The 10830-nt window shown below is 51.5% G+C and overlaps 3 protein-coding genes across 3 annotated transcripts; 1 reads left to right on the top strand and 2 right to left on the bottom strand.

Annotated features, from left to right (window-relative positions):
- Nucleotides 1-2644: 2644 nt before the first annotated feature.
- On the top strand, nucleotides 2645-3697 carry ATEG_00728 (homeobox domain-containing protein; the record flags this gene model as incomplete). Its single annotated transcript, XM_001210814.1, has 3 exons — nucleotides 2645-2710; nucleotides 2769-3470; nucleotides 3530-3697. 3 exons carry the CDS (start codon nucleotides 2645-2647, stop codon nucleotides 3695-3697), a joined length of 936 nt encoding a protein of 311 aa, XP_001210814.1.
- Nucleotides 3698-4768: 1071 nt separating this feature from the next.
- Nucleotides 4769-6527, bottom strand: ATEG_00727 (uncharacterized protein; the record flags this gene model as incomplete). The annotated part of the gene is made up of 5 exons (XM_001210813.1): nucleotides 4769-5010; nucleotides 5146-5243; nucleotides 5587-5824; nucleotides 5932-6058; nucleotides 6366-6527. 5 exons carry the CDS (start codon nucleotides 6525-6527, stop codon nucleotides 4769-4771), a joined length of 867 nt encoding a protein of 288 aa, XP_001210813.1.
- A 1960-nt stretch (nucleotides 6528-8487) lies between these two features.
- On the bottom strand, nucleotides 8488-9467 carry ATEG_00726 (uncharacterized protein; the record flags this gene model as incomplete). Its single annotated transcript, XM_001210812.1, has 5 exons — nucleotides 8488-8513; nucleotides 8583-8662; nucleotides 8723-8911; nucleotides 9144-9280; nucleotides 9327-9467. 5 exons carry the CDS (start codon nucleotides 9465-9467, stop codon nucleotides 8488-8490), a joined length of 573 nt encoding a protein of 190 aa, XP_001210812.1.
- Nucleotides 9468-10830: the final 1363 nt, after the last annotated feature.

The raw sequence follows: 10830 nt of genomic DNA, 5'->3' as shown, positions 1-10830 counted from the left end.
CACACACCACCACCATCCCCCTCCCCCCCCTTTTTTTTTCTTCTTCTGTAGTGCTGGCTGGCTGTCACACCCGTCTGTCAAGCCCGTTGATGTGACGGATCTCGATCAGACATGCCAACTATATCACCATGCAGCAGGAAAGGCGCGGATGCAGCAAAAGCCGTCGGGATTCAGATTCACCATTCTAATCACCGATCCACCGCACCCAGACGCTGGAACACTGGCAATGGCCGGTGGCGATAGTGATTGACGGTCTCGCACTAACTATCTGCTTGAGTTGGTCTCCGCGTCCTTCTGACATGCCCAGCGGTGGACCCAGCCCGAGCGAGGGACCCGGCGATCTCCTCGTAGTTGTATTGAAATGTCCAGTTACTCTAGAAAATTCGTCACATGCTGTTTATTGTCTATTTGATTTATTTTCCGCTTCTATTATTTGCACAGAGACAAAATCGATCCGAATTGAGCCAACTGATTGGTTCTACATTCGCAATTCTCCCAATCCCCCCATCCCCAATCTCCCCCAAACCAACAAAAGGCCGCCTTTCGTCCTTGCGCGAAGTCCCTGCCCTAACCGTCTTTCAGGCCGGGGCCGACCTAGCCTGACTTGACCTCGTACAGGAACGGTCCGGAGCAGAAAGCCTGCAAGCCAAACCTGTCTGGGTAGGTTTCCCACCCCATCCTTGCTGCCGGCCGCAGCAATCCTGGGGCCGGTAGGGCACGCCCGCAACCCCTTCCCTCCCGACCTAAGTCCTATAGTACTACTAACTACTACTGCCTGGCTTCTGGCGTGCATCGATGCCGAGCATTATCATTGATTGGGCCTCCTTGATGCCGGCCTGCCCTCCCCGCTGGAAGCCTTTTCCGCGACTCAGACAGCCGACAGGAGTTAGAATATATTATTTCCAGGTCGATGTCAAACCCCCCCACCGGATAGAGGAAGTACTGTAAATAGTACTAATTAATCAACCCCATGCGACGACCAAAAGTCAGGATGTCCCGGAGGCGCACCCGCCACCGTCGTAGAGGCTGCCGCGGACTGGAGAAGATCAGAAGATCTCCAACACTAGCCCGGCGTATCAAACAGACTAGCCCTCGTGTTTGAAAAGAGGGACCAGACCAGAAGGACTAGCTTGTTTCTGGAACGCCCCTCGTCTGGCTCCGCGAGAGAAAAGGAGAGTTTCAGCGCGGTGGCGAACGCTCGTCAGCTCTGCCGCCCCGGACGGAGAAATGGGCCATCCTCATCATCGTCATCCCTTTCTGGAACGCTGAAGCCGACGATATGGGAATCTCCTAAAGGGGAAAGGCGGGGACTTGATGCCTGATGGTCTGGTCTGTACGGAGCCCTGGCTCCGTGGGGATTTACGCCAGCTCGAGTCATGATGAGCTAGGAAAAAATTACGGCTGGAGGTGGCAGCCGGGTTTTGGGTTGGTTTGTTTTTCTTCGTTCGGAAATTAAGACGGGGAGGAAGGAATCTAAGGGATCTCACACATACATACATACATACATACATACACACGTACATTCATCGAGAAGTTTACTCCTGCCTACATTCTGTGCATGGATACCGCTATTTTCGTACGCGGGTTACATTTGGGGAGGGATTCCGGGTAGCTGTATCTGGGATAGAGGCGTAGGACCAGGGGATGCATACGGAGTAGATACGACAGGACGAGACGAGAGGCGAGGATTGGGTTGAGGGCTGATAGTACTACGAGTGGAACAGACTGGCCATGTGTCAAACAACCTTAAGGAGATGTTAGGGCGAGGACAGAATCAGGATCAGACCTAGGTACTCCGTAGTAAGGCTCCGCTAAATCCGCCATGGCTGTATCGACGAGTAAGTGACGGCCGAAGGTAGTTTGTGGCTCCTGATCCACACCACCACGATCGTCGTTGCCATCAGAGGGAGACGGAGGAGAGTAGATGAGTAGTATGGTATATACTTGTAGATGAAGTAGGGTCGTTACTATAGATGAATAATATAATGGTCTCGAATAAAGAATAAAAATAAAGATAAAAATAAAGAACAATGAATGAAATAATGAATAAAGAATAGGATTATGGATAGACGGATGTAGAAGGTTAAATCCCGAAACGGTATTACACAAAACAAAGATAATAATATAATAAATCCGAATAAATAATAATAAATGAAAGAATAAAACTGAAAAATCAAATCAAAAGTTTAAGAATACAATAAATAAAAAAGAAAATCGATCTGCCCCACTGCCCGATCCAATTGTTGCGCTGGTTCTCTCCCTGCCTTGCATAACCTTGGATCAGCTCGCCGGGGCTCCATCCATCCATCCAGCGTCATCGTGTCAAGCACTTAAGGTACTTATCCCTCTTCTTATTCCTATTATCTCTACTTTACTCTTTAGTATCTCTTCTTCCTCTCAGCTAATCTCTACTTACTTACCTTCTCTCCTCTCCTACTCGATCAACTATATCTCTCCTATCCATTCCCCTACTACCATCCCTCCTCTCAGCTATCTCATCTATACCCCTCTACTATACTCCTTATACACTCTAATCCTCCATCCAACTCCTGCTCTCCTAGCCGCAGGCGGCTGTCTCATCACTCTCAACTCTCGGTCTTTGTCTATGTCCCAGTACCGCGAACTGGGCGAGCCTTCGGAAAAAATGGCGATTTCATACGCAAGTGGCCTCCCAGCCGATCACACCCAGGCCCTGCCCTCATTCCGCGAGGTAACTCCCAACCGCAACCAACTCTGGACTACAGGACTCTCGATATTGACCTCTCCAGTTACTACCACCGCATCTGCACGATGAGATCGAATCCACCTCCTACTTCATGTCGCGCCAGAATGCGCGGGATCGGCCTGGGTCCGCCCACCATGACCTGACCTCAACCCCCCATCGCATGCCGCATTCTTCAGCCCCCAAGCTACCCTTGGGGGAAGCGCCCCCGAGGCTGCCGGCGAACGCGCCGCAGACCCCCAATTCCAATCCCCGCTTCGCCTCCCGCGGCCCCAGCCCGATCCTGCCGCCCATTCGCGACCTGCAGTCTCTCCCGGACCGCAGCATGGGCGCTGCCTCGACCGCCCCATTCCCCGACGCGCGAGGCATCGCTCGCCCCGACTCGTTCCCGGCCCCGGACTTTCGCAGCGCCCACGGCTACGCGGCGGGCCCGCTGGCCGATCGACGAGCGGCCGAGGCGTATGCGGCCAACGGCGGTCCGGCCGTCATGCACAACCAGGCGCCCTTTCCCTACCCGGGCATGGCGTACCCCAGCGACGGCGGCGAGCAGCTGTCCCCTGCGCAGCAGTCGAACTTTGGCATCATGGGGGACGCGGCCGATTCGAAGAATAAGCGGCGCCGCGGCAACCTCCCCAAGCCGGTCACCGATATTCTCCGCGCCTGGTTCCACGAGCATCTCGACCACCCCTACCCCAGCGAGGAGGACAAGCAGATGTTCATGACGCGCACGGGTCTGACGATCAGCCAGGTGAGTTCTGCGCGAGTGAGGGAGGGCAATTGACGTGAATCAGGCTAACAAGGCTGTAGATCAGTAATTGGTTCATCAATGCGAGACGGCGCCAGCTGCCGGCGCTGCGGAACCAGATGCGCAACGGCGGTGCCGACCTCGACGCGCAACGCCAGTCGCCGTTTAGCGACGTGGACCAGACGTCTGAGTCGATGCCTTCGCCGCATCAACTCGCCTCCCGGCCTTGAGGGCTACGACCGCCCGGACTCGACACGACCGGCCTCTGGCTGACGAATCTCCTTGCGTTTTACATTTTTACTTTCTCTGCGTTTAAGATCGCCCAGACCGTTTCGAACCCCTTACCATTTTCTAATCGCTTTGCATGGGATCAATCTGGCATGATGATAAGCGTGGGGTGGCCGGGACTTGTTCCGCCATCACGATTTCCTTGGGCATTGTTCTTCATCGATACATGAGATGCATTTCTGGTGTTAGTGGATTCCATCTCGATTCACCGCTAAATCTTTTTACTTTTTTCTTCCCCCTCGACTTTGTTTTTTTGTTTGGCGATGGGTGGCTACGGGATCAAGCATAGTTTTTCCATGTACATTAAAAGTACGCATAACGTGACATGCCAACTAGACCGTTAACGTTCAACTATACGCCCCGGAGTATACTTTCATTCCTACCACGGAATGCAAGATCGCATTCCCCCGTTACGGTATCTGTTCCGATCGACCCACGGTACGGGCGGGCATTGCGATCGGAATCCAGCAGAGGCAATGCGTGGCCGACCCTGCGGACGTAAGATTGAGCGTGTGCGTGTAGCGGCCCACCCAACCCATCCGCTGGTCCGACTGACTCGACTCGTCCTGGATAAGGTAGAGCCAGATGACAGCCGTCAAAGGTTTGCAATTGCGACGGTGTGTTTGGTCCCCGGATGTCGGGTCGGCAGTGGGTAGATGGTCGATGCCGAGACGCGCACCGCCATCTACCGAGCGTACCGACAACAGAAAGAGTATCTCCAACGACAGCCTCAGACCATGACACCCTGTCAAAAGGGGGTGGCGTCCCGTCCGATCTCACTGCCAAAAGTATGTCCGGCGCATGCCGATCGAGTGTCCCGCCCGGGGATCCGGTTCCTAGGTAAGCTTTGGGGAAGCCCGATATGCTATGCAGGGAGTAGAGGCCGAAGCCTTAGCTGTGGCTGTCTGTGGCTGTTTGCGGTTGTTGTTTCTTTGTTTGCTAACTAGGTGGTGTCTACTTGTACTACCTAGGGTTTGGACGTGTTCGCCGGGCTTGATGTCAGTGGCACAAGCTTAACGCCGCCGGCGGGAGTCATGACGCGCCACCGGGGGTGTGGGCGACTGAATCATGGAGGATGCGATCGCAGGAATGCTGCTCGCCTGCGCCACAGCAACGACGAGGGCATCTGGAGGCCGATGCGATGCACCAAGCACGGGGTGGCTAGGCAAGGGTGCGAAAGACAATCGGGTCTGATCGCGGATCCCCGATGTAGTAATGTAGTACTTGTATCTATCACATGGCGGTGTAATTTGTACTGTATATGTATAGTAAGGAAAAAAGAAAGGAACGTGTGGCTTGTGCTGGTGGCATTCCTGGGAAAAGAGATGCCAGCCCTTACTCCATACGTCTGGCGTTTAGATCAAAGGGATGGATGGCACAAAGTACATACATGCATACATACAGACGCCAACGCATGAGAATGCGGCCGCATCCTTCACATCCTGGTATTCCCCATGCGGAATGCCGTGACAGCCTCGCAATGCTTTCCTTTTTGTAGAGTAATAAGTACCGTACTATGATACGGAGTAACCGGGGTATGATGGAGCTGCAGATGAGCTTCCTGTCATCTGAATAGACGCATCGTGGATAATATCGAGAACGCGGATCATTATGACACTACTACCAGTCTTCAGACTTGAATAATCCTGAACAGTGCCTATCTACTACCTAAGGTATGCCTTGTATACCGATCGATCTATCACTGTCAGCCCTCGATCGGACGAACTGTCAACGGCAGATCATCAATACTAGGTAGTACTAACTGCTGTGGCTGGAGCCCTGGAACACCGAATAAACCCGTTGCCCCCCTACATTAGGCATAGTCGCAAACCTGGATAGCAGTGAACCAGCTGCAAGGTGCCAGAGAGCGGTAAGGAAAACACTTCCACGAGTTCCGAGCCCTCCGCTCACCAGCCACACTCCGTACAGCTGCGATTCCATCTTGCATGCATGCATTCCCTTGATACCGGACCGTACGCCGCTCAATAATACCGCCCACGCATGCACGCTCAGTCCTTCCCTGGAATATCTCCCCAGGGCAACGACTGGCTCCGTCGTCTGGCACGACGCTAGCCATGTATGCACCATCCAAAACGGCAATAGACAGATACATACCAAGCCGTCTCGTCTCGTCTAGTCTACCACGTCAGACGCCTCTCCTCTCTCCTCTACGCACATTTCGCCACCGTCCGCTTCAAATCAGCCCAATCCGGCAAGTCAAGTCCGCGGTCTAGGGCGAACAGGATCAAACCCCCCGCCCCGCCCGTCGCCTTATGACGATCCCGTCTACTAGGTACCCAAGTCTGTAACTACGCAGTAAAATACAGGACACGACTGGTGGCATTGGCGTTGGCATCTGCAGGCCATCGGACTCCCCCCAACGGGTACCTCCTCCGCCCAATCACCCGGCGATCCTGCCCGGCTGCCAGACGAACCCGCTTCGTTAGGCTCTCAGGGGGGGGTGTCCTGGTTTCCGGGATTTGGGCCGCTGTCGCACTGCAGATCCATCGCGGTCCGTGCGGGCAACAACCCCCGATCGACGGTTGTCAGGCGCGGAGATCGCGGCGGTGGCAGTGGCTGATGGGCATGCGGTGTCGCCCGGCCGAGTACACTTCCGTGTAGGTGCTGGGCTGGGGATTTCTCGGGGGTTTCGGTCTCGAAATAGATGGATGCATTCTGTTGCTGGGAGGTATGGTCTGTAATACGGAGTACGGGGGGTAATTTGCCAGACATGCCGTGTACTTGTCCGCTAGTAGGCTCGGCACAAGGCATCTTGGGCGGTTGGCCGTTGTTTCTTGTTTTAGAGTGGGGATATGGTTTACAGAGTTGAGACTATTCAGGGTGTGCGTATTCTAGGTCAGATTCCGTGGGTAGATGCTTCGTCTCTCTCTATATATATGGAACAGCGGGTTTGATACACGGGCATTGCACAATGTTTGTAGATGCAGTTGACAAGCCATATTTTTTCTACCTTGTATGGGATCGACCCAATTCACTCTATGTATCGATATTCAGATGCTGCGAATCATCATGTCTGGATGTGTTCCTCGATGCCGTCCTACGCAAACTGTAATGAGGGCGACGCGCCCACTGTAAGGGTAGTAGTCAATGAACAGGCAATATTTGCATTACTCTTGGTCTACTGAAGCCCGAATGCATGGAATATACATCCCAGATCATGGGCTACAACCAGTTGTGAGAAGAAGATTACTGTCTTCGGTCTATACTTGCTGCTATCATGCGCTGCGCTGTGTGACACCTCAAGATATACTCTAGATGCTTCAGGCCAACAGCATACGCGTTCGCAGTGAAGCTGTCTATACATAGTTCTAGACTTGTGGGTAACTATCCCTGGGATTCTCTTGATCCCTGCTGTTCCTGAGAGCACCATGGTCCTCAGAGAGCAGTTCAAATTCCTCCCATCGATTGGCAAAGCCCTAGATATCGACCAGATAGATTCTCATGTTCATGGATGGTATTCGCTTTGAACATTGGTGACATATTATGAAATCAGCGATCCGTTGCGTACTGACTAGGCATATCTCGAGACGTCGATTGCGATATTCTCGCCTGGAGGAAATTTTAGATGTCTGTTATGTTAAATGAAATCAAAGGAGCCGATGACACCTGTTCGGTTCGTGAAATAGGTATAAAAAATTAGGCAGAATGGAACAACAAATTTAGTATTCGGTCCAGCATAGCCGGTGTACTTGCACAGCTATCAGAATCATAATACCACCAAAGCGTCTGGCCCCTTGCAAGACCTCACAGTCTGTGTCGCTACAGTCCGTCCGAAGAAACTGGCACTTTCCTGATCAACAGAAGCTCCAAGTCTAAAAGTATGTATTTGCGTAGCCATGCTTCACGCGAGGTATATAGAAGTGTGCGATAAATTGTAGATACACCGCCATTGAGCTTCGCATGTGCTGCTTGCTATATTGGTTACTAACTCGAATATCTCGCGGTGGAACCCTGTGGAGGCAAAGATGTCGAACGCCATCCTAACGTGACGAGAGCTCCATCGTCAAGGCGCAAGCTACGTAAAATATGAACTGTCTTCTTCTGCAGACGCTCCAGAAGACCACAGATATAGGGTCTACTGCTATCTTGTCGCGGAGGCGCCCGAGGAAACCCGAGTCAAGGCAGGTCATGAAACAGCACACCGCACGACACTGCTACCTTCATTATCGACGAAGGCGCATTCAGACGAGACGCCCAGGCTTGATATCACATACTGACATCAACCGGCGGAGTTCCTCCGCAGTGACTGTGAACTGTATATTCGCCGTCCTGCTTCAAAAATCCCAAACAAGATCGCGATATCAACCCATCGATGTCACAGCCCAACGGTTTGAAATCTTACGCATGGCTCCGTAGCCGATGACGGCATTTCACTTAGTTTGACTTGCTTCCATCCGTATGTGGCAGCGAGTAGACCAACCTCCAGTTCAAGTAGGGTACCACTGACTGGGCTAGCGCTGTCCCAGGGGCTGTTGGCATTCTTGCAGAGACATGGAAGGTCCACGTTATTGAACACAACGGATTACCACCTGACTACCAGGCCCATAAACCAGAAACAAAACAGGAGGGTCCTGTAAAAGTCATCGCACATCTCCTTCCGTCAATGGCAGATGTCGAGAGAAAGGAACTCCGTCGCACGACCTCATTCTAAAAGCTTCTAAAACTTCCTGATAGATGCTTCTCCCGGTACTTCCCAGCGATCTTCTTGTGCTTAGTACTCTTGGCACGCTGCGCATGCTTGTTCTTATATTGTGTTAGCATCAAACAAACACTACCGAATACTATCAAATACTACTAAATACTTACAGCTTGCAGCCATTGGCGACAGCCGGCTCGCAATGAACCGCTTGGACGCACAGGTCCCATGGTGGCAGGCGGAACAAGGACTACTTAAAATTAAAAATTAGTAGCTATAACAGAAGCATTTAGAAGCAACATGTACTTACAGGGTATGCTTTTGCAGCTCTTTCTCATTCCACTCCTCCGAGTCTTCGGTATCTTCTAGTGTCTCCTCGACTTTGTCATAGTTATGCAACTCTTCAGGCTCGTCGTCGGCGTTACTAGTAACAACCGAATCCTTACGAACGGACGAGATAGTCTCCTTTTTGATCTGGTCTTCTTTGTCTGAATCTTCGCTGTATTTACTGTTAGCTACTAGCATTGATCAGAAAATCCAATAGACTACTTACATAACAAATTGCGGCTGGTCACGATAATTTATATCAGAAACAACCGGATTTATGGCAGATATCAGTACCTATTGTTGACGACCGGAATTCCCTTTCAAGATTCGCCAGCCTAGATCAAGACATATTCTCGTTGATCTCGTTGTGCAAGGAAGGAAGAAGTACCTCAGCAACCTCAGACAGCCATGGAAGCATAGACGTCACAAGTAGGCAAGGTAGTCCACCATTTACCATGCATTTACGGGTATCGAGGCCGTGGGTTCCGCGAATATATTGTTGATAGCCCGAAGACCTTGTTTTAGAAACCTCCTGGCGATGCTAATACCATGTCAGCTCACTGCTCTGCGTCCCAGTCTTCACGTACCAGAACTCTACGCAAAAATTTGGAAAATTTCCCGTGTATATAAGGGCGGCGTTGCAGCCAGCTCTCAGGCAATCCCATGACAAAATCGATGCATAGCACCTCCATCACAGTGATTGCCGTTGTTTTAACCAGCATGACCATTGCGCTACCGTATTAAGGCACCAAGCGCTGTGGAAGGTATGATATATGGCCGAGGACCCAGTTTGACACATCGGCATGATTGGGGTTGGCTGTATAGTTGGTGATTGGGCGGCTTGCACCCGCGCAGGATGGGAAACATGATATATATTCAGGGAGGCTATCTCAAATACACGGCATATAAAAATGTGATGCCAGTTGTACGTAAGCCCAATCAAACCAGCCATGTGTATTGAGGTCGTGGACCAGCTTGAAGATTTCACGATGAGACTCTGCCATGATTAAACTCATGAGGCCACCTCTTCCCACGTTCAAGGACGCCCTAGCGACTAAACATTCACGCCTTGCGCAGCACGCTGTTCATGCTGGACTTCGGAAAGCGGAAACTGTAAGGCCCGTTCCCTTCTCAGAGATATCGATGACTACGTCGACCTGCCATTGCCGCTTTGCGCAAATGTATTGAATGCGAATACCAGGCGTAAGATCGACGGGATTACCGTTGCTGGAGGTAAAGAAGTTACAGTCCTCACGATACTGATATGGCACTGTCTTCATCAGGCTGCATGGCTCGCGTGGCGCTTGGAGGCCGTCAAACCTAGGGACGGTGGGGGTTGAAGTCTGCGAGTCTGGACTAATCTGTCGAAATATAGGCGAGTTTCGAGCTGATGGAAGTTGCGCCAATTCATATCAGCAGGTAGACAATTGACGCAGGTATATCATCGGGAGGTAGGTATGTGACACAGCTTTGAATTGGATTATGGTGAATCAAAGTGCCTACGAGCATATGTGAATAAATGCTGACTTGAATTTCCTTCGTTTTGAGTGCATTTCCCATATGTAACTTGAGAGATTCCTCTTGATCCTGCCTAAGAGGGAGGCTCTGTCTGTCTGAAAGAATCAATCCGCCAGGTTTGAGCAGAAAACAGTATAGTTGTTTATGAATGCCTTGGTGCATAACAGGTCTTGTGCTGCATACAAACAAGCATGACTGCGCCAGGAGCATCTTCTGGTTCAAGTTTGGTAGACGAAGCGTTAAGACGTCGTCTATCACCAGGGACTTGTGAAACATGATATGCACGCGCCATAGTCCTTTTAGTCTCTTTGCATATGTAGCAAGCGGTGGGACTCATTCCCCTCTACACTCGCAGCTGAGACAATAGTCGGTGAAGGATACGGGCCACTTCAGATCCCTGTCGTCGGGCCCAACGGTCTTCTTCACAAACCCTGAGTGCCCTGGCAGCCAAGACACATTCGGTTAAATAAGAAATCTTGATCCTGGAGGTCCAGAGAGATACACAAGCCGCTCTCAAAGCAGAAGAGAAGGGGCGCCAAACCGACAATCCAGACAATATACAGCAGAGGACAG

Source organism: Aspergillus terreus, genomic scaffold (assembly GCF_000149615.1).
Source record: "Aspergillus terreus NIH2624 scaffold_1 genomic scaffold, whole genome shotgun sequence".
Lineage (NCBI taxonomy): Eukaryota > Fungi > Ascomycota > Eurotiomycetes > Eurotiales > Aspergillaceae > Aspergillus > Aspergillus terreus.
The sequence above is the reverse complement of the archived record's forward strand: the minus strand, read 5'-3'. Positions and strand labels throughout refer to the sequence as shown.